Source organism: Cervus canadensis, chromosome 3 (assembly GCF_019320065.1).
Source record: "Cervus canadensis isolate Bull #8, Minnesota chromosome 3, ASM1932006v1, whole genome shotgun sequence".
NCBI lineage: Eukaryota > Metazoa > Chordata > Mammalia > Artiodactyla > Cervidae > Cervus > Cervus canadensis.
Window position 1 is genome coordinate 97,958,051 of NC_057388.1, and position 24,229 is coordinate 97,982,279.

General features: G+C 40.8%; 1 protein-coding gene and 1 pseudogene across 4 annotated transcripts in view; one reads left to right on the forward strand and one right to left on the reverse strand.

Annotated features, from left to right (window-relative positions):
- The window catches only part of PARP12 (poly(ADP-ribose) polymerase family member 12), a 41,524-nt gene that overhangs the window by 4,203 nt on the left and 13,092 nt on the right, over positions 1-24,229 (reverse strand). For 3 of the 4 annotated variants that reach the window (XM_043463861.1, XM_043463864.1, XM_043463863.1), the window contains exons 5-9: positions 21,772-21,895; positions 11,757-11,952; positions 10,155-10,296; positions 7,098-7,194; positions 1,003-1,078 (exon numbers count right to left, since the gene is read on the reverse strand). In XM_043463861.1, the coding sequence (XP_043319796.1) occupies positions 1,003-1,078; positions 7,098-7,194; positions 10,155-10,296; positions 11,757-11,952; positions 21,772-21,895 (635 nt within the window). The remainder of the gene's footprint in view (positions 1-1,002; positions 1,079-7,097; positions 7,195-10,154; positions 10,297-11,756; positions 11,953-21,771; positions 21,896-24,229) is intronic. The other variant, XM_043463862.1, reaches the window with a different exon arrangement.
- On the forward strand, positions 12,754-14,571 carry LOC122438917 (annotated as a pseudogene).

Consider the following 24,229-nt stretch of genomic DNA (forward strand, 5'->3'; position numbering starts at 1 on the left):
TGAACATCCCTGGCTGTCTGCAATCTACAATCTGACTCTGGTTTCCTTGCTCCTGTCTCTCTGGAGGCCACCATGCCCTCTCCCTCAAGCCTGCCCTCCCAGCCCAGAGCCCGACAAGGACTCCCACACCTGTCATGGCCTGAAGCTCAGCCCCCTGACCAGGGCACTCCACAGCAGGGCCTGACTTCCCTCTCCTGTGCCCCCACATCTATGCATGCCCTCCACCCGAGACACTCTGTGTCCTGTCTTAGGTTCCTTCCCCATCCAGTTCGCATCCACCAGCATGTTCCTCCCCACCCTCTCCTGTGTAGGCGCCAGCCGTCACCAGGTGTGGACCCCGGTGAGGCCTTCCTTGATCCCTGAAATACAGCAGCCTGGTCCCTGATGGCCAAGTACTGCATCTACAGTCGCCCAGCCCTCCGACGTCCTCCCGGGGCTGCTGGGGTCTGGCTGTGCTTTGGGCGTCTCCCAGGCAGGGGCTGTCGAGTTGGAAAAGCCAGTATGCACAGTGCTTGCCGGGTCAGAGGCCAGAAGCTCCACGTACACCTGGCATCACCACACCCCAGCCTGAGCTCTCTACCCAACTCAGCACAGCGCCCACTGCAAGCTGCTAAACGGAGTGTTCATTCTCTCATCTTCCAGTAAGTTCCTAGTATCCTCCTCCCAACTGCAACTCCTCTTTTAGATGGCCCTCATCACACTGAACCCTCTCCTGGCTTCTTTCCCTTTCCTTCTTAGTAAAACTTTAATCGGCTAAGCAGCTTATTTATGCCCTTCCTAGAAAATTTCCAGTTCATCTTCCTCCCTCCACCATACATCCTTCTCCCCTCAGGCCACAGCCACCTCCTGAGTAGTCATTTAGCTGTAAATAAGCCCCAAGATCTGAAAGATATCAAACTTAGGACTCACCTCTCAGCAGCAGAGGACACAGCACAGTCTGCTCACACCTACCTGTGTCTAAGAACACCCTCCTCCCAGACTAGGTCAGTGCCAGTCTCATACCTTAAAGCCAGTGTCCGGCAGGGCCGAGAGATCCCAATGGTCAGGAATGTTCTTTAGGCCTTGAGAATTGATGCTGCTACAAAATGTAAAGAAAAACACTTAGTCTGTTCTTAGACATAAGTAGGCCTCTCAGAGGTGCCTCCAACAGCCTAGGCCATCAGCCTTGAGTCTCAGCATACCGTCTGTAAAGTCAGGGAGAAGGCAAGGAAGCACATAAACACGTTCTCCACCATGGGACAGCACTTCCATCTTGGCCTGTGTGGTCAAAACCAGTCGGGCACAAGGGATCTGTTTCTCACCTGCACCCTAACTCTACCACATAAGGGAGAGAGCATTATGACTAAAGCCGCACACACAAACCCTCCCCATAATTTTATAAAATTCAAAAAGCCTTGAAACTTTCATTAAAAACAGCCTCAGGGCTTCCCCAGTGGTGCAGTTAAGAGCCTGCCTTGCAATGCAGGGTACAGTGGTTCGATTGCCAGTCCAAGAAGATTCCACATGCCACGGAACAATGAAGCTTGTATCCCACAACTAATGAGCCCATACACCTCAACTACTGAAGCGTTTGGGTCCTAGAGCCTGCACTCCACAAGAGAAGCCACTACGATGAGAAACCCGTGCACAGAGCAGCCCCAGCTTGCTACAGAGAGAAGGCCCACACAGCAAAGACGACCCAGCACAGCCAAAATTAACTAAATAAATAATTAAAAAAAAAAAAACAGCCTCAGTGAAACACAACACTATAAATCAACTATACTCTAATAAAAAACAAATTAAGTTTAAAAAAACTCAGCTTCAATGATGTTTAGTTGGCAGAACTATATATGTTTACATAAACATATGTGGTGTTTAAAAACATTTTTTTAAAACATAAAATTGATGTCAAAATTCACTTGGCAGTAGAAATTTGACTTGAACTGCCAAGAGGCTACTTGTGTTCTTCCCTTCTTAAAGTGACTATGCAAAAAATATTAGCATGTGTCATTGCATGTATCACATAATACAAGCAGCACATGCTCTTTTTAAAAATGAAATAAAAACTGAGTTCTAAAAAACATGTGGACCAAAGGGTTTAAAACAAGGACTGTGAAACTAACTCCAAATCATTCCTAGTCAGTTTCAGAAGGCTCTGTTCTTCCCACAATAGATCTACCTTCTGTTTCTGCTGGCATGAGATATGTACCTTCTTCCTAAGCCTCAAAGAACTCCCACAAATAACTTTCCTAGGAAAATGGCACAGTTTAAAAATAACTTAAAAAGGTCCCACAAGCAAGAATCAGCCAGAAACAGACCCATGTAGATGTAAGATGCTAAAATTAGCAGGCAGGTTATAAAACAACTGCCTGCTAATTTCTTTCTATGTTTAAAGAAATTTAAGACAAACTTTAAAAACATATGCAAGGAACAGAAAACTATAAATAGGCCTGAAGGATTTGGAAAAAAAAAATGTAGAAATAAAAAAAAATCTTTGAAGTATAAGTTCAATGGACAGGCTTATTAGCAGATCAGACAATCTAAAGAGAGGGTGGGCGAGCTGAAAAGTAAGAGCAGTGAAATTATCCAGAATGTGGGGCAGAGCAGTAAGAAGATGGGCAAGGAGAGGAAGAAGCCAAGACGTGGAGAACACAGTGAGAAGGCCTGAATCTGGCCATAGCCAAACTGAAGCTCCAAAAAGACAATACCAAGAACAGGGTGAAGGCAATTTTCAAAGAGCACTAATGAGACACACCAACCTACAGATTTAAGAAGCACAAAGAATCTTCAACAGGACAAATAAAAATGCATATCTGGACACACCAGAGTGACAGTGCATGATACAAAGACAAATGGAAAACCTTAAAAGCAGCCAGAAGGGGAGAAAAAAAGTGATTCTGGCAAAAAGCTTCAGTTAGACCAACAGCTGACTTCTCAGAAACAGCAATGGAAACCAAAGGACAGTGGAGTGATATCTTCAATGTTCCAAGAGAAAGAGAAACAAGCAAAACGTCTGTACTTGCGTAGATCCAATGCGGAGATCATATACTGTGACCCCACTAACTGTGTAAATATAAAGCATTTCTTTCTAAAAGCCACCCACACTAGAGTCCCAGTGGCCATGGAGGACCAAGCAAACTCGCTTGCTGGAGTCATGACCACCAGCTTCCGTCACACAGGATAGAGGGAAGCACCATGCACTTTCCTGCATCAACGCGTGCAAAAGAGCAGGAAGATCCTGATCCCTCATGTCTCAGTCTGAATCTCACCAAAATGACCACTCTTATTTCTGACATGTGGTGTCTGCCATGGGCCCCTGACAACAAAGTAGAGTGAGGACAAAAGAGACCCCGTTTCAGAAAAGAGACAGGTTTTTCTAAACTGTATCAGGGGTAGGCTCTGGATAGGGAAGGAAAGAAAAAAAGACGTCCAGGACTTCCCTGGTGATCCAGTGGTTAAGAATCCACCTTCCAATGCAGGAGACATGGGTTAGATCCCTGGTGGGGAATTAAGTTCCCATATGCTTTGGGGCAACTAAACCCACGTGCCACAACTACTAGGCCTGTACACCATATCAATGATTTCACATGCTGCAGCCAAGGCCTGACACAGTCAAGTAACACAAATATTTTAGAAAAATGATGTCCAGAAGTAGGATCACTCATAATTAACCAAAACTAAATCCAGAAGCAATCTAAATAGAAGAGACAGATACATTTAACTAAATGATAAATATTTCTGATTGGTAAAATACTTCATAGACAAAACCAAAAGGCAAACAACAAGCAAAGAAAAAATACTGCAACTTACATGACAAACTAAGGGCTGATCTCCCCAACAGAAAGAAGACTCAATGTTTAAGAAACATACCAAAATGTTGGCTGAAAAATGGACAAAAAGACAAATAATCCCCAGAAAAAGAAATGCAAACGGCCCTTACATGTTAGGAAAGAATATTAAACCTCACTCATAAGAGAAAGTGAATTAAATACACTGAAATACCCTTTCCCACCTTTACTGAAGAGCTTGATGACTTCCTCTGTTTCAAGGCTGAAGGAAACAGGCACCTCACACATTCTGGGGTGAGGGTATTAAACCCCACAAAGAGGAACTTGCATTTACCATCTAGGACTCCAACCTGATGGCTCACCTCCACAACCAACAAACAGCACATACAGCATACATTCTTTGTGGTATCATACTCATACTAGCAGATCACAAAAAGGCAAAGCATTCCTCAAAAGGGGACAGATTAAATCATGGCAAATACCCATGATGGAGAATCACGAAGACAGAAACAGAATTGGGAAGACTTCAATGAACTGAAAGAAAGTAATTTCTTTTCCCCCCAAATTTGTATAATACTCTAAGTGAAGCTTTCCTGGTGGTTCAGATGGTGAAGAATCCACCTGCAATGCAAGAGACTGGGTTTGATCCCTGAGTCAGCCCTGGAAAAGGAAATGCGCAATCCACTCTGGTAGTTTTGCCTGGAGAATTTCAGGGACGGAGGAGCCTGGAGGGCTAGAGTCCATGGGGTTGCAAAGAGTTGGACAAGACTGAGCAACCAATACACATATTGAAGTGATCACCACAGTAAGTCTAGTAATGATGTATTAAGTGAAAGACAGAAGGTACAGAATAGTATAGATAGAATGCTACCTTTTATTCAACAAAAGACAACACTTTTATGTACACTCATTTGCTCATTTTTGCAAAAAGAAACACAGTAAAGATAAACCAAAAACTGATGAAAATGGCTGCCCGCCAAGGAAACAGTACAGAGATATAGAGAGGAGAATTCTAACTACTGAGTATATCTTTTCACAGTTTTGACTTCTAAATCATGTTTTACACATAGCCAAAAATAAATTTTATTAAGAAAGGGAGGAAAGAAGGCACACCTGGCTTCAAGGAAACAGGGAAGGGTTACTCTGTTAGACTCACAGGCACTCTATTTGCTTGGATTGATAATACCTTTTCCCTCTAGCTTCTTTAAATGACCTTCCCGTGCTACACAAGTACAACCACTGAAGTCCATATGTGACATCTTAAAATAAGAAACGGAAACACTCTCGGTCCTCTGTGAAACAGAAATGAGCCAGATGTCTCCAGCTAACGGAAGGGGCAGTCTGCTTGACAGCAGCGCTGGCTACAGTCCTGGCCTGGGCTGTCACACATCAAACTAATGGGCACTGTGGTACCTCTCGCAATCCAAGCCACCATCCCCCAGTAACTGGCCGTAGGGGTTGGAGAGAACTGACCCCTCCCCCAGCTCCAATCCCAGCCCACATGCCTCAAACCTAAAACTACCAATTCAGGTGTCTGATCAGTGCAGAGCTCACAAATTTGTCCCCGTCAGCAGCAGGAGAGCCCTGCTCCTAAATGCTCTTAAGGCCAGGCACAGCCCTACTGGCTTCTGGTAGTCTGGGATGTAAGGGAGCCCACTTTGGGGATGAATTTGGCCCATTAGTGCCTGCAGCATCTGCTTTTGGTATTTTTAATATTCCATGATATTCAAGTATTAAAATAATGGAGTTTTGGAAGCGTATTCCATTATTTCAACATTTACAAAAATTCAAGTCTGTGATTCAATTATTCACTTGAAAAGACAAGCTGATAAGCTAGCTTCAAGTCTAGACTGGCCTGCAGATCACAACAAGCAGCCTTGCAGTTAGATATCCCAACACTGCTACCCATAAGGATAATTCTTTCTCTGGTCCAATGCCTTTACAACTAGTGGAATATGTATGCCAGTAGTCAAACTGCTTTAGATGACTCTGAACTGGAATTGCCATTCATACATACAACTGGAGGACAAAGAGGAACTTTAAATGCTTTGTTAGAAACAAAAACCAGTTTGCTACCAGTGGGGGGAAAAAAACCAGCCCTGAAAGATGATATTGACGAACCTATTTGCAGGAGAGGAACAGAGACACAGATGTAGAGAACAGATTTGTAGACACAAGGATGGAAAGAGAGGGTGGGACGAATTGAGAGAGTAGCACTGACATGTATACACTACCATGTGTAAAGTAGATGACTAGTGAGAATCCGCTGTAGGGCACAGGGAGCTCAGCTCTGTGCGTTGTAATGACCTAGAGGGGTGGAATGGGCGTGGAGGGAGGCTCAAGAGAGAAGGGGTGTATGTACACATATAGCTGATTCATGTTGTTGTACAGCAGAAACTAAGATAATGTTGTAAAACAATGATATTCCAATTAAAAAATAAAAACAAACATACAAACAGAAAAACCCAGAGCTGTTCAAAAAGATATCCTCCAAGTTATAAAGCAAAAGATATAATCACTTGAAAATGGAACCAGAAAATTATCAGAGTTAGATTATTATTATTTCTTCACATTCTCTAAGTTAACTCTAAACTAAGAAAGAATTTTCTGGTTTCTGGGAAAATCTGCACAAGAATACCTTCATGTCACAGTAACACCACTGGCCATCTTAAAGATAAAACATCTAATTAAGTGATTTTGAGGTATCTTTTCCTTTCTGTTGTGTTTGGCTTATCATTTAATGCTTTGTTAATTGTATCTGTATCATCATTAAAACAATTATACATCAAGCATTTACCTTTTTATAACTGTTAAATATTATACCTTTATAATACATTTTTACTTGAAGTGTGGTAAATATACAGATTTTTCCATTTCATGAAGCCTCCACCTTCTTACGGATCACTCATATAAAGAGAAGCACTTTGGTATTAAGTGAAAAGTAAAGTGGCTCAGTCATGTCCCGACTCTTTGTGACCCCCATGGACTGTACAGTCCACGCAATTCTCCAGGCCAGAATACTGGATTGGGGAGCGTTTCCCTTCTCCGGGGATATTCCCAACCCAGAGATTGAACCCAGGTTTCCCGCACTGCAGGCAGATTCTTTACAAGCTGAGCCACAGGGTAAGCCTGGTATTAAGTGAAGCAAAGTACAAATATACTCAGAGGAGGGCAAGACATAGGAAATAGAGACAGAGTGCCAGGGCATAAGTTTGCAAGCCCACTAACCCTCGTGATGCTACAGCCAGTCTGAGTAGGATCAGTACCTGCAGTTGAGCACATACCAGCTGATACACATATTACATAACAAATTCCCCAAATGCCACCTACCAGGTTTGCTTCATCTTCACATCTTGGGGAGACACATATTTGGGTCTCCGGCAAACCTTTCTAACTGTGCCATAGATCACGTTTTTCTGAATGAAGGCTGGGGGGAAAAACCACAAATATACATATAGGACAGCAATGTTTTATAAACACAAATTAAACAGGTTGTAATGCTAATCCAAATGTTACAGCCCACAATCAATCTGTTAAAAATAAGGCAGTTTTACACATTTCAAATATTCATAATAGGTATCTGTAGGAGACTGGATTTAATGAATAGATGAATGATTAGTAATTGACATATCAATTATACATGAGTGCTTTTAAATTGTTCCTTCCAATCTTGTTTAAACTATTATTTTGCTTAGCAATTTTTCCCAGCTTGGATTTAAAAAAGCTTCAGCCCAGCCTGAGACCAAATTACCATATCTTGAGCCAGTGGGATTTAGAGTTAATATAATCATTTTATTCTTACAACTTTTTTTTCTTAGTTTGACTAAACTTACTCAACAGCAATATTTCTCAACCTTTTAAAACCTGTATCGTCATTAATAAATGAAATTCTTACCCTATGCCAACCCCCAAGATTCTTAGATTCATCCTGAGGGCAGAGAGGGGAACCTATCTTTCAGGCTGAAAAGTCACGATACCTATAGATTGCATGTCCCAACCACCAGGAAATCTCTGTCAAGTCTTACTTTCTGCACTTAAACAATTTATTTGACTTGAAAAACTAATTCGCCCTACTGCATTTGAGCATACACCCTGTGATCACCTAGGCATGTGTCCCTCGTGCCAGAGTCCAGGCAGTCAAGAATGGGCACTCCCTGCCAGTCCCCCACATTCTGATCGGGAGACCACACTCCAGACAAGGCTACCACACCCCCTTCAGTTACCCATCACTCAGCCTCTCACCAATACTCTGCTAATTAGCTTACTCAAACAGGTTTTTCACTGGTCTGTTGACTAGCATTGCAATGACTCTTAAATAAGCTTTTATAGATAAAATTCAAAGGTATTTGAGATACGTGAATGGGCTAAGCATTTGTGAGACCCGTTCCCTACGTCCCTTGAACAGAGTAAAGCATGAGGCCATCTCCCTAATTTACCATTAAAGAGGAGACACTAGGTGAAGTCCTAAACAAGCCCTGACCATGGGGATTCTGCCAACCGATACCAGCTAACAGACATCAGAATTCTGCCTTTGGAGTGGTGGCATTTGCCTTCAGTGACTGTTCTGTGACAGGAGTCCTTGAAAGGACAGAGTCAAGTCTTCCCTGATGCTACAGAACGAGTCATTTGGCCTGCTGTGTGTGTTTTTGAAACAAACTTGCTTCCTAATAAATGTTTAGTAAATAAACTTGAGTGGCAGACTGCTGTCTGAGACTTGTTTTCACTCTGCCGAGTAGTGAGGTTATGGAGGGAGAAGCTAAGTCACCTCAAACTTCTGTGGCTACTGTCATCTACCAACACACAGACCAAAGAGTTTTGCCCACCAAGTGCGCTTGGGGCAGTCTGTAGGAAATATGCTTTTCTTGAGTTTGCAGTAAACTCAGTGTGTGTTCTTCCCCACCCTCATCTTGACTATTCTGTCCCCTGGGGGAGCTGCCTGTGTTGACAGGCTGCATCTGACATTTCTGGTTGATTTGTTTTGATAGTGTTCAGACACTTTAAAGAAATATTTCAAACTGTGGTCAGCAGCAGTCAGATGGGTGCTAGTTGTATTGACTTGATCTTCAAGCCAGTCCCAACTTATTATTCCATAGATTTCTCACGATCCCCTTGAGTGCACTTGTGTTTATCAGACTGTGGATTGTAAAACCACCTCACACATGATTGATGTTTCCCAGCAAATACTGAAAGCTGGAAGCAGTTCTCATTGTAGAGCTGAAGAAACTTTTAGGCTCTGTGCACAGGCACATCGAGGGGGCAGCGATTCTACCTTAAGCAAAATTACAAGTACTATGAAACCACAAGCAAAACTAACTGGATAAAAATAGGCAGATAGAGTGGACTTAGGATAATTCACCAAAGACAGTTTGCTGCCCTCCAAACAGATGGTCCACAAAAGTAAACAATAAACAGTGCTTAAAGTGCTGTTTAAAAGTGCTTAAAAGGAGGTCCACTTAATTTCCTTAAAAAAAAAAAATGCTGAAAATTCAGAAGGATTCAGAGATTAAAATGTGAATTTAAAGGCAAAACTGAATTGAACATGGATGAACTGATAAATCCATGTGAAAATGGCTTGAAAGAAGCCACAAGAAACTGAAACTAAAGGAAAAAAAACACCACACCTCACAAATAAGTCACTGGAAGACCTGACCAAAGGGTGTTTGGTCTGCTTCTGTCTGTCAAGGCAAGCAGAACAAGCCATTAAGGCCCAGACTCAGGCTACCACAAGCAGAGCACCTGTTAATCTGCTTCACAGCAATTTTTAGCTGATGTGTGTGTCTACCATGTGTTTCCAGCCAAACACCAGTGCTGAAGGCGCCTACAGAAAAGCTGACATGGACTCTGCAGCTGGAAGCAGGAGGCAGAGCTGCAGAGCAGAACCACTGTGACGCGTGTCAGTCACTAAAGTTAATCCTCGGACACAGGGACGTACTTGCCCACGGCCTACAGGACCCTGCCTCAGTGCTGCCTACACCACCACTGCCCACAGGCTGATGCCACTGTCCCTCCACACTCGGGGTTCCCATCGCCTGCTATCTACCCCAGGCAGCTCCCCCTGCATCCTGCTGGCTGGCTCATCGGTTGACAGGTCTATCCTCCCTTCTAGATCCACAGCACTTCAGATCAGGGACCACTGCATCCTTCTCTTTCCTGGCCCTCAATGTGTGTACAGTTTCTCCAGGGTTAAGATGGAAAAGGCAGAGCCAGCAGATGATCAGGCCCTACTGGGTGAGTGCAGTGGATCAGGAAATACCTTCCCCCAACCTCACCCTGGCTATGCCACACAGCTTGTGGGATCTCAGTTTCCTGACCAGGGACTGAATACAGGGAAAGCAGTGAAAACCCAGAATCCTAATCACTAGGCCACCAGGGAACCCCAGGAAGTACCTTTGAAGTCTAACTCATATGTGTGCTTTCCTGCTTGGAACCTCAGGGTGGCTGCCTGGGGGTTAGACCCCGGGGCACAGTACGCCAGGTAGGCCTTCTCCAAGTCACTGCTGGTGATGCTGGTCACAGGGTGATCCATGCCCTATGAAGGGAAAGCCAGATAGATACATGGTGAAGGCAAGAAGATAAGACGTTGGGGGCCATCCACACACCCTGCAGACGAGCCCACAGTGGGTGTCCATGTCCTGGGGGAAGCACACGAGAGGAGCTGGGAGGGGCTATGGTCGTAGAGAGAGGCACAGAATAGGAGCCAACAGGACTACCTGCTGTAAGCTGCTCAGAAAAATGGAAGACAGCCCACATGGGCCCAATTAACCTGGATAACTGTGACGGGAGCAATGGAAGAGAGGATATTCAATTACTTGTAACAGATAACACAACCCTTCAAGTGCAAGTGACCTCGCAAACGCTATTTCACTGAGGGCCTGAGCACCACAGCCTCTTCTGTCCATTGTTTCGGCCTCTCCCCTCCCACTCCTGACCAAACCCAGAGCCACACTAGAGAGCCTCCCTGAACAAACCCAGGGAAGACGGAGGAAATCCCAGGATGCTCAGGGGGAGACAGGTGGGGCAGAAGACGGATGGAGCAATGATACAGGAAGGCTGGCACTGAAAGAAGAGGGAAGGAGGAGGGAACAAGTCATCTGCTGAGAGTGCCCACGTCCACCTGGCCAGCGGGTATAGAGTGGCAATACCTCTGTGTTTCAAATGGCCAACGTCTTTCTCCTGAGGACCTGCTATGTGCAAACACTGTCCTCAGCCCGGGGGCACATCAGTGGCAAAAGCTCCCACGAAGCTCACATTACAGAGTTCCCAGAGAGAGAGACATTCCAAATGCAGTCAAGAGCATGAAACTAAAGCTTTAATATAGCCTCTCACAACCCAGAAAAATACAAATGTCTATTAGACCACATATCCCAACTGTCATTTGGGAGAAGCTGTCACTATAGAAATGGTGACCTCCCTACACATGTATCTCTACAGGTAACCGGGGCAGGGGGGGAGCTCCCTCTAAACTTGATTCATCTATGAACATCTCCGAATAGTTGACAGCAGCAGTTACTTGACCCAGATACCAAATCAATAGCTGAAACAAGTTAATTTCATATACTTGTAAACCTTTTGTAAAGTGACTACTATAGATAAAGCAGAAAGCCAGTTTTGAAAAGCCTTAAGCTTTATTCCACAGCTACACAAACACTCCTGCACACCCAGGCACTCACTCTGGAGTTACCTGCTCAACAGTAAGAGAGACATTTTTCTACCCCCATTTAACAAACTATGATATCACTACAACCAAAGTTACTCAGTCCTCATGAACTAACAGATAGCTAATTGTTCCAAGATGTGACCTCATACAAATGAACTCTAAATTATCCAGTTCTGCCATAATTCCCCCAAAGCAAGTGAATCATAAGGGGACGTGGGGATCTTTGGCTCTGTCAAGGGCTCCCTGGAGCAGTCCTTGTGCCCATGTTTGGAAAGGCTCCTCCATCATGGACCCACAGGAAGAAACACTCACCCTCTTTCCATGACACTTACTTGTCTTCCATATTCCTGCCAAGAGCCGAACTCATCAGTCCAGTACCAAACCCAGTTGGTGGTGAGGATGAAGTGTGGAGGTTTGGTGACCGAGGAGGCCGTGGAGAGACGGCGAGCCCGGGTGGCACCAAACTTCATGGTGTCAAAGTTCAGAAAACCAATGAGAAAGCTACTGGATGTCTCGGTGCACGTGACCCTGCAAAAGAACATAAGACGTAAGCTGAAAGTCCACCAGCCACATCAACATGGGCCCCTCAGCCTCCCTGTGGTCCCCGAGTCACTCGGCTGAAAGATGTGAACATACGTGGGACCTGCACATTTAAAACAATGTGTCAGGGTGGGAGGGGACTTGCTTTAAGATCCATTTTGCTGTGTGAAAATAATAAAATCACAATACTATGGAAAAGAGCCCCTGGAGGAGAAAATGGCAACCCACTCCAGTATTATTGCCTGGGAAATGCCATGGACAGAGGAGGCTGGCAGGCTACCGTCCATGGGAGAGTCAGACACAACTGAGCAACTAAGCGCACAAACACACACACACACTATGGGAACCTGTTATCATGATATTCCTTTCACTACACAAAAATGCTAGGTAAAACAGCTTTTTAAAAAATACATTACTGAGCTGACAAGAAACAAAAATCCTTAGAAGCCAAAAACAGTTAATATACACTGAATGCATGTGGGCTGGGCCAGTCCCCCTACTAAGTACTTTATACATTTTAAGGGATTAAGGTCTTCATTGTACCAAATCTGTGACTTAGCCCCATTTTCACAAATGTGAAAATAGAAACCCAGGGAGGTTCAGAAACCTGTTCAAAGTTAAACAGCTAATAGATGGCAGAGCTGGGGTTTAAGTTAGGCAGTTTGGCAGAACAGCCTGCACTCTGAGCTGCCAGGATCTACTCACTTTCCAAATGCTGTACTGCCCCAAGAGCAAAGGGAAGGTCTGGAACCAGTGAGGTGAATGAGAACTAAAGCCAGTTCAAAGGCAATGTCAGTGAGTAATGACAAACAGCCCTATTTTTAGTGGCAATGAGGACACAGGAAACAAATGTAGGATCTGAATATGGTCAAGGGTTAAATCTCCAAAGAGACATTTCAGCATAAAATCATGATTCTAAGAGACTTCACATCCTTAGTGAAGGGAGCTGGGAAAGAAATCTGCTTTGCAAAGGAAGTCAGCAAGGAAATTTGCCTATGTCAGAGTTGGCTTTAGAAGGAAAGGAAGAAAACTTCCACTGAGAACTCACAAACTGATCACGCCTCAAGGAAGTTAAGTTGATTCACACTTCTTTTGTGAGAATTAAATTTAGAGACCCACAGTGGCAGTTCCCATAGAAGCAAACACAAATCCTCTCTGGAAGGAATTCACCTTCAACTCAGGCCTCAAAAGAATTTCTATAATGCTGAAGAGGGTATAAAAAGAAGGGAACTCTCCTACACTGCTGGTGGGAATTTAGATTGGTATAGCCACTATGGAGAACAGTATGGAGGTTCCTTAAAAAACTAAAAATAGAGCTACTATATGATCCTGCAATCCCACTCCTGGGCATATATCTGGAGAAAAACATGATCCAAAAGGATACATGAACCCCAATATTCATTGCATCACTGTTTATAATAGCCAAGACATGGAAGCAACCTAAATGTCCATCGACAGAGGAATGGATAAAGAAGATATGGTGCATATATAGAAAGATATATATGAATATTACTCAGCCATTAAAAAGAAATAATGCCATTTGTAATATGGCATTATTCTGGGTGGATGGGCCCATACTGTCTGGGTGGATGGACCCAGAGCATCATACTGAGTGAAGTCAGTCAGACAGAAGGAGAAACATCGTATGACATCCCTTATATGTGGTATCTTAAAAGAAATGACGCAAATGACCTTAAAGAACAGAAAAAGACTCACAGACTTAGAAACTGAATTTATGGTTTCTGGAGGAAAGGGACAGTTAGGGACTTTGGGAAGGTCATGGACATCGCTATGTTTAAAATGGATAACCAACAAGGACCTACTGCATAGCACATGGAACTCTTCTCAATGTTATGTGCCAGTTTGGATGGGAGGTGGGTTTGGGGGAGAATGGATACGTGTGTGTGTGTGTGTGTGTGTGTGTATGGTTGGGGGAGAATGGATATGTGTGTGTGTGTGTGTGTGTTTGTGTGTGTGTGTGTGTGTGTGTGTATGGTTGGGGGAGAATGGATACGTGTGTGTGTGTGTGTGTGTGTGTGTGTGTATATGGTTGGGGGAGAATGGATACGTGTGTGTGTGTGTGTGTGTGTGTGTGGCTGAGTCCCTTTGCTATTCACCTGAAACTACAACAATATTGTTAGTCAGCTACACCCCAATACATAATAAAAGGTTTAAACTTTTAAAAATTTCTACAGATAAAGTTTCAGCAAACATGAGCTTATAATCAAATAAACCAGAAACAAGACACCATCAGCAAAATCCAGCAAAAACAGTCTGCTAAAGACAACAAATATTAAGAGTTGTTGGAGCACTCATTGGCCATCGCAGACTGGATTCCTCTCCTTTGCAGCTCTCTCTGCTCCCTCTGTAACTGTCTGACAAAACCGAAATGACTGAGATTGAAAAGTTCGATAAATTGAAATTGAAGAAAACAGAAATGCAAGAGAAAAATCCACTGCCTTCAAAAGAAACTATTGAACAGGAGAAGCAAGCAGGCGAATCCTAATGAAGCATGCGCTGCCAGTATGCACTGTACATTCCACAAGCACTGCCTTCTTATTTTACTTTTAGATGTTTAGCTTTGTAAGATGTAAAAGGTTGGATCAATTAAATGACTGCCAACCTTTTTCACATAAGAGAAAGAACTACTCTAACAATGTGTAGGCCATGGCCTGACTCTCTCATCTGCCTGTCTGACTGGGAGGGGGAAAAAAAACTGTTGGTGAAGGAGGAAGCTGGGTGGGATGACAGTGAACTCTAGAGTAAAAAGCAAGCTAGTCCAAGATGTCCTCTGGTCTTTGAAGTGCAGTTTGGAGTGCCATTTCCTTTTTGTTACAGTGATTTTAAATACTGGTGTACAAACATTTTTTAACACAAATAAAAAATTTTTTAATGTAAAAAAAAAAAGTTGTTGGATATAAATATACAATATGAATAAAGTGTTTTTTAAAGTTAATATTGAGTATCAAAAATATGAGTACAGATTAAGAAACTATAAGAATTAAGCAGATAAAATATGAAGAAAAAAACAGAATCTTTAGAAGTAAATAATTATAATTTTAAAATCACAGTAGACAGGACACACTGCATCTCAGACAAGGCTGAACTGATGAACTAGGAAACCAGGTGAAGAAATTCCCCTGCATATAGCACAAAGGATGACGTGAGAGAGAAGTCAAAAGACATAAAAAATAGAGTAAGAAGATCCTAATACATGTCTAATTAGAAGTCCAGAAAAGCAGTATTTTTGAGGAATTTTCAGAACTGATTAAACATAAAACCTCCCACTCAAGAAAAATGAATTATAGACTAAATAAAAATAAATCCACACATAGACAGATCTTAGTGAAACTGTAGCACCAGAGGTTGACTGTATGTTTAGTCAGAGAGAAAAAAACAGATTACCTACTGTAATGTGTTGAACTGTATCCTCACTCGTGGCAGCTGAAATGTGATCTCACTAGGAAATAAGGTCTTCTCAGATATAATTAAGATGAGGTCATACTCAATTAGGGTGAGCCCTAATCCAATGACTTGGTGTCCTCATAAAAAGACAAATTTAGACACAAAAACACATAAGAGAAAGCCATGAGACAACAAATAAAGAGATTAGAGTAACGCAGCTATAAACCAAGGAACGCCAAGGAACATGAAGGATTGCCACCAACCACCAGGAGCTAGGAAGAGGCAAGAAGGATCTTCCCCTGGCATCTACAGACAGCGCATAGCCCTGCTGACACCTTGACTTTGGAATTCTAGCCTCCAGAAACATAAGAATAAATTCTTGCTCCTAAGACACCAAGTTTGTGGTCATCTGTTATGGCAGCATCCCAGCCCCAAGCCAAACAATGTATTTATACTGATAACTAACTTCTAAATAGAAGCAATGGAAGCCAGAAAACAATGGAATAATCTTTGAAGAATTGAGATAAACCTATTTTTCAAGAATGAAGATGAAATAAACACTTTCAGACAAACAAAAAACACATCTGTCACTAGACTCTCACTAAACCAACTTCTAAAAGATGAAGTTGAAAGAAAATGATCCACAAGGAAATGTATGCAATTTTATACAGCACATTTTATATGCCTGGCACTATTCTGAGCATTTTACACATTAATTCTTTTAATTCTCAAAATAATTAATCCTTTAATGTAGAACTATTATTTTTATATACTTGACATAAGGAAAAACTGGGGCACATGAAGACTAAGTAATGTGCCCAAATTCACACTGTGGTAAATGAGTTTGAATGGAACTAGTCAGAATTCAAGTGTTCAAGACTCTCTTACTGTTCAAGAGAATGAAAGAATGTATTGATTAGCTTAAGTTGTTAAGCTAAAGTTTATTAAGTTAAAGGGTCTGTATTCCAGAGTAACCACTAAAAGAACAGAAAGTCACTATATAACTTTCAAATTAATAGATAAGGGGGGAAAAAAATCAAATGAGGAAACATCTAAGAGAAGACCAAAAAGAGAAAAGAAAAACAGAAAAAGCAGGTCAAATAGCAAAAACAGACAGTAGAAATAAATTCAAATGTAATCACAATGTGTAAATAGGCAATCCCAACAAATGAATAAACCACTATAAAAAAAAGACTAAAAGACAAAGATTGTCAAACTGAAAAAATATCCAGTTTTGTGACATTTACAGGAACTATATCTAAAATAGAAACAAAAGAGCTTGAAAGTAAAATAGTGAAGCGTGGCTAAAAGAAAGCAGGCATAGTTATATTAATATCAAATGAAACAAGATGTAAGGCACAAAAAGCATTACTAGAAATACTAATAAAAAGCATTCGTTTTATATTACTATCAGGTTCAATTTACTGGGAAGATAGAATTTTTAACTTCTATATACTTCATAATAGTTTTTAAAATATAAACTAAAAATTGATGGGATTACAAGGAGAAACCAACAAATTCATAGTCAATTGTTAACATACCTTTCTGGCTAACTGATACAAGAAGCAGACAAAGAAATCAATAAAGATACAAAAGATTAGAGCCACACAATTAACACCCTTCATCTGACACCACATACAAAACACTTTGTATACACAGAACTTTTACCAAAATTAACGATGTACTAGCCTCCCTGATAGCTCAGTTAGTAAAGAATCCCCCTGCAGTGCAGAAGACCCGGTTCGATTCCTGGGTCAGGAAGATCCCCTGGAGAAGGGATAGGCTACCTACTCCAGTATTCTTCGGTTTCCCTTGTGGCTCAGCTGGTAAAGAATCCGCCAGCAATGCAGGAGACCTGGGTTCAATCTCTGAGTTGGAAAGATCCCCTGAGTAAGGCAAAGGCTATTCTGGCCTGTAGAATTCTATGTGGTCACAAAGAGTCAGAAGCGACTGAGCAACTTTCACTTTCACAACAAAATTCAAAGAATCTGTTACTATACAGCCTGACCACAATGCAATTCATTTGAATTTTAATTTAAAAATTAATTTTAAAATATACTTAGAAATAAACCGTAGGTCATCTAATCTATGGGGTCAAAAACGGACAAAAGTCTGTTCCTCCAAAAAAGAAAAATATGAGTAATAAATCTCTGCAAGACTGATGAAGAAAAAAGGGAGGGAAGAAAAAAAGATTAAAAGTATAAATGGGGACAAAATTAAAGATGGCATAGACACTAACAGGGATGTTACAAGTAACTTTATGACAGTAAGTTTAAAATAAACAAAATGACCAAACTCCTAGAAATATCAACTTACCAACTGACTCAAGGAAAAACTGAAAACCTGACTGATCCTATAATAATTATAAGAAATTGGGTTATAATAGTTTAAAATCTTCCCAAGAATTAAACATCAAGACTAGATGTTTAGATGCATAATCATTCAGGAAAAAATAACTCTAATTTCACATGACCTTTTGAGAATAGAAAAAATATCCATCCCAATCTCATTTTTATGAGGCCAGTAATTTCATGAGATAAAAACCAGGCATCATTATACCATACATCTGTAACATAAAATATTGTACATCAACTGTACTTCAATTTTAAAAAACAGGCAAAGACAACATGAAACAATTATAGACCAATCTTATTCAAACATAAATTCAAAAATCTTAAACCAAATAGTGGCAATCCAAATTCACCATTGTGTGTGTGTGTGTGTATGTACATGTGTGTCTACATATGCACAGGCATGACTTAGGCCTGGGAGTGAAATGGACTTAACATTAGAAAATTAATGTAAATCACTGCATTAACAAGCAAAACAGAACAAAACATAGGCTCTTAATGCAGAAATAGCACTCAATAAAATTTAATTTCCATACACAATTAAAGAAAAACTCCTGGCCTATTAGGCATAAATCAGAATTGATTAGCAATGCTAAAGGTTGCAAACATTCACATATGCTTAAGGGAAAACATTTTTAAATTACTCCTTTTAAAATTAGGAAAAAAAGTTATTATCACTTCTGTTCAGCATGGTATAGGATATAATAAGGTATAATAAGGCAATCAAATAAAATTTTTAAGAATTAAAAAGGAAAAGCTTAAGAGTGCTATTCACAGATATTAATTTCTAAACATGTATCAACTATATCAAGAATTATATAGATAATTCAAATAAATTATCAGTAGTTAAGATATTTCAGTAAAGTTGCAGGAGATAAGGTAGAAAAGTCAACTGCCTTTCTACACATCAGCAGGGAGAAAATAAAAAAACTTAGCTAGGGATGCAAGGCACAGTATGATTAACTATAGTTTATGATGCTGTATAGCAATATTGGCATGTTGCTAACAGAATGAATCCTAAAAAATTCTTATCACAAGGAAAAAAAAGGTATTAAAGAACATTTAAATGAGTTGCTATATTATGATGTCAGTTCTCCCCAAACTGGTAATAGACAATGCAATTTCAAGTTAAAAAAATCACAACAGAAATTTCTGTGAAAACCAACAGGCAGATTTTTAAATTTCTGAAGAGGAGAAAAAGACCAAGAGGCAAGACAATCTGAAGGAAAACAAGGTGGGAAACTGCCTTACCACATGCCTAAACTTACTGTAAGGCTCTTCTACATGAGACAGTGTGATACAGACAAGAGACACACAGACCAATGAAGCAGAAGGGGCCAGAAAAAGAAGGGGCGTGCATTTGCTAACTCAATGCCTGACACAGACAGCATTGAAAGCAGGTGCAAAAGAGATGGCCTACTCACAAAAGCAGTACTTGGCATCTAAGTCTGAAATTAACCTATAAAATGTATTAGCATTTTGTCAAATCTGAGTCAGTTTGGGTGGGTTTAAAAATCGACTGACTTCTGGAAATGAACAATGTAAGACAGCTGAACAACATGAATGTATTTAATGTCACTGAACCTTACACTTAAAAATGGTTAAGATGGTAGGTAAATTTTTTATCTGTTTCATTACAATTTTTTCTTTTGCTGAGTAGAGTTTAACATTTGGCAGGAGGTGTTGTTCTTTTGTCCATAAGATACAGGGTTGAATTACAAATGTATTTTTTAAAAAATCACCTGGAATACTTCTTTCTCCCCCTCCCACCCCCCCCTCTCTCTCTCTCTCTATATATATATATATGTCCCAAATATATTTTGGCTCACTTTTCTCAGTTTGGTTATTTTGGTGTTTTTTTTCACATGGACTGTTTTTAAAGTCTTTATTAAATTTGTTACAATATTGCTTCTGTTTTATGTTTTGGTTTTCTGGCCACAAGGCATGTGGGATCTTAGTTCCCTGACCAGATTGAACTTGTACTTCTTGCACTGGAAGGTGAAGTTCTAACCTTTGGACTGCCAGGGAAGTCCCTGCCTCATTGAGATTTACTTTTTGAATTTTTTATGTTTTTAATCTTAACCTTTTATTTATTTTTTAATGCTTTATTTGCTTTAAAATTTTTCATTTTGGAGTGTCGTTGGTTAACGATGTCATCTTAGTTTCAGGTGCAGAGCAATGTGATTCAGTTATACATACATATATATATACACACACACACACATTTATCTATTGTTTGTCAAATTCTTCTCCCATTTAGATTATTGCAGAATACTGAGCAGAGTTCCCTCTGCTCTACAGTAGGTCCTTGTTATCTATTTGAAATATAGCAGTGTGTACATGGCAATCCCAAACTCTAAATTTTTAATTGAATATATTTTTTAAAGTGGTCTTTGGAAATTCATCTGCATAAGAATGAAACTGGACACATACTCCATCACAGGCAAGGAGAGGTTAATGCAGTCCTTAAAATGTTAAGAATTTTTAAAGAAAATTCAGGACAATTTTTTGATGGTCTCAGGATAAGGAAGAATTTCTTATGACACAAAAAGTAGAAACCCTCCAAAAAAAAGGAAAAGAAAAAAACAGTATAAAACCACAAAGAGGAGGATGGAAAAATACTTTTCTTCATTAACAGATACCATAAGCTGACAGGAGGAGTTCATTTATTTTCAACATATACTTAATACCCAGACACTTGAAGAATTCCAAAACTAAGGAAAAGCACAACCTTTCCCCTCAACAAAACAGGCCAACTACAAACACAGACATTTCACAGCAGATAAAGCACAAGTGGGCACTGAACATGAGAGGAGACACCTTTCCTCACAAGGACTCAAGGATATGCAAACAGAGACCTCATTTTACACTGAAGACTAGAAAAGCGCAGATATCAGACTGCACCAAATGTGAGAGCCACGTTGTTACAGACCGCTAATGGGGGTGGGAAGCAGTACAGTCACTGTGGAAAACAACCTGGCACCCCCCAACAGAGCTGAGGAGGGACCAGCCTGGTTCCCAGCAGGCTGACTCCCAACACCTATCCCACAGAAGCTGGAGTACATGTGAACACATAAACACATGACAACAGTCCAGAGCAGCTCCCTTCAGACCAGGTTCAAGGACAGGCAAGACTATCTGTGCTGGCAGACGTTGGAACAGCAGTGGTTTGTGGCGTGGACACTGACTGGAAGAGGGCTGGAAGGGGGGCTTCTGGGTGATGAAAATGGTCTACAGCTGGATCAGGGCACTGGCTGCACAAGTTATGCCTTCCTCAAAATTCACTGACCTATATGCTTAGTATCTGTGCATATCACCAAGTATCCATTTTAACTTAAAAAGCCTCAGAAAAGGAGAGGAAGAGAAGGGGAGACTTAGATAAGGGCTGGCTACATGAGCCACTTAATCTTCCAAAAAGGGGATAATTTGTTTCACATACTTTACCAGCATCAAGTTGCACATAACTGCACCCTAAGCACAAATTTATTTTACCCACTCAAAAAACGGGCTCAAATTCTCTTCTTGGCAACATATGTTCCAAGGAGTCCAAGATACGGTAAGCATTTGAAAATAAAGTTACTCAACACTTCCCGATTTACTCTAAGTGAAAATTCTAGGACATACATAGAAAAATAAAAAAGACTGAATGATAAACAGTAGTTCAGCTGCATGACTTTACAGGCAAAGGCTAAAATTTCACAAATGACTACTTCTTGCTTTTCTGGACTAATCAATGAGGATATATTTACATGATCAATCCTAGCATTAAATAATTCAGAACTTACTTGGTACCCCTCCCTCACTCCTCTCCCCATAGCTCCTCCTTGAAAAAAGAGGAAGATGAGGGAACAGAGGTATCAACCACCAGCATGACTATCAGCCCTCAATTTCGAGCCCAGAGCCTCTGCTTGTATACCAGGTAGCCTACTTACTCCACGTATGTGTGTGTCTGTGTCTGAAGCCCATCAAAACTAAACCCCACTGTGTCTGAACTTCTTATACTGCACACAAAAGCCCAGGCACAAACAGACACAGGTGACATATTTCATACCCGTCTCTTGCAGGATTGCTATATGCCTCTTCAATAAGCTCCATTTTGTGCAAATCCTTCCACTTGCCTCCATCTAAGACTTGCCATCGATATGGCAAGTGGAAATGAACTCTACTGCACTTATCTGAAATAAAAATATAAAGAAGTAAGCACATTGGCAGCACATAGCATGGTCCAGCCCTGTGGTTCCCAATGGGTTTGGTGCTGCCTGCTGACCTGGCAACATTTTAGAAATCTGTGAGGGAACCTTTTTTAATGAAGTCATACCTGAGCATTTAGATACTGAATTTTATTATACACACTTCCCTTTTATGTCTCCCTTTTAACAGGACATTAAACACATCAAACTTATTTTTTTAAACTGTGTGTTGGTAGGTTACATTATGCATGAATTACATCTCATGAGAGTAAAGCAGCTGATCATGAGATGGTCAAAGCTTCCATCCCTGCAGGGGGCAGTCTGTCCATGCATTATTGCCATATATGTGACATCTGGATGGGGAGCGACCACACCAGAAATGGAGGCAGGTTCATCTCTACTAGAATCATCCCAACCCAAACAGGTCCTACCACAGGTGGGTCAGCAGTGCGGTTCCAGTTTGCCTTGATCTTTGTGGCTACCAACATGCTTGCCCCTTCTCAACACACCCCACTCCTGGAATGTATTATACACTTGGCCTAGGTCTGTGGTTGCCAGCCAACTGCTCCCACCGCCTTCCCTGTGCTCCCTGGGTCTGTCCTCCTAGTACGTCCTGCCTGCTGTGCCTTGGCCAATGCCAGCAGCTCACCTGGAACGCTGCTCACACCCCCCCCTACCTGCAGAGGTTCTGGTACATCCTGATGGAGGAATGTTGTGAGAGGAAAGGGAGACAGCAAAGAAGTGCAGTGGCAATCTCCACACTCTGATACCTGCGGGATCTATAGTATTAGGTAGAAAGATACACAGGTGTGGAATGCCTCTATTTGGGTGAAAAAATAGAAAAGACAGGATTAGATATATTCTCACTAAATACACATGTGGGAATGGGAGAGGGAAGACTAGGTGGCTGGGCAAAAAGGTATGAGGAAAGATTTGCTTTGAATTTTGAAATGAAAATATAGTCCAAAAAAATCAAACATCTGTATTATTTGAAAAAAGGTACAAAATAGTGTGCATAGTGACCTTGTGCAAAAAGAGACTAGGTATACACTTCTGCTTGAATAAAATCTTTACGGAAGGATATTCAAGGAACTAGTAATAAGGACTGTTTCTGGAGGGAATCTTGGTGCTAGGAAAAAGGGGTGTGAGGAAGACATTTTTTACTGTCTTTTGTACATTCTTAATTCATCTTCCAAAGTAATAACAATGAAGTCTGGCTAATTTGATAGACAAAGATGTGAATAAAGAATATTGAAAACTATTACAAATCAATAATGAGATCAAACGCAATAAAAAATGGGCAAAACAGTCACAAAAGACCATACACTGTATGATTCCATTTATATGAACTATCCAGGCAAACCCATAGAGACATAATGTAAAGATGTAGTTACCAGGAGCCTGGGGGAGGGGAGAAGGGGCAGTGACTGCTAATGGGTTTCTTTGTGGGTGATGAAAATGTTCTAATATTGACTGTGATGATGGTTGTACAAATCTGACTATGTTAAAAACCATTAAATAAATTGTATACTATGTGAAATATACTTAATATCTTAACAAAGCTGTTATCTGCCTGCAAAATAGGCAAAAGATTTAAACAGATACTTCACAGAAGATATGCAAACAGCCAAAAGGCATATGAAAATAAATGTTAAACATCATTACTTATCAGGGAAATACAAATGAAAGTCACAATGAATATTAGTACTCATTTACTAGGATGGCTAAAATTTACAGGACTGACAATACCAAGTGATGACAATGATGCAGAGCAACCAAAACTCTACTACACTGCTGGTGGGAAAGCGAAATGGATCCACTTTGGAAGACAGTTTGGCAGTAACTTGTAATGTTAAATACATGTTTATCATATGATCAGATATTTCACTTTTAAGTCTTTACCCAAGAGATGAAGACATATACCCACATGAAAACTTGTACATGAAAACTGACATAGAGGTTTCATTCATAAAAGACCCAAACTGGAAATAACCCAAATGTTCATTAATGTATATATGTATAAACAAATTGTAGTTAATCAATGCAACAGAATACATGATTACATTTATTTAAAATTCTGGAAAAGGCAAATCTAGTCTCCATCAACAAAAAGCAGATCAGGGATTGGCTTGGGTCAGGAAACTGGGTGGTGAGGACCAAGTGAATGGGGGCATAAGAGCAATTTTTGGAATGAGAGAACTGTTTCACATCCAGATTATAGTGATAGTTATATGGGCAAATATATTCACCAAAACTCAAAGGGTGCATTTTATTTTGTATTAGTTATATCTAATAATGCTGATTTTTTAAAACATCTAT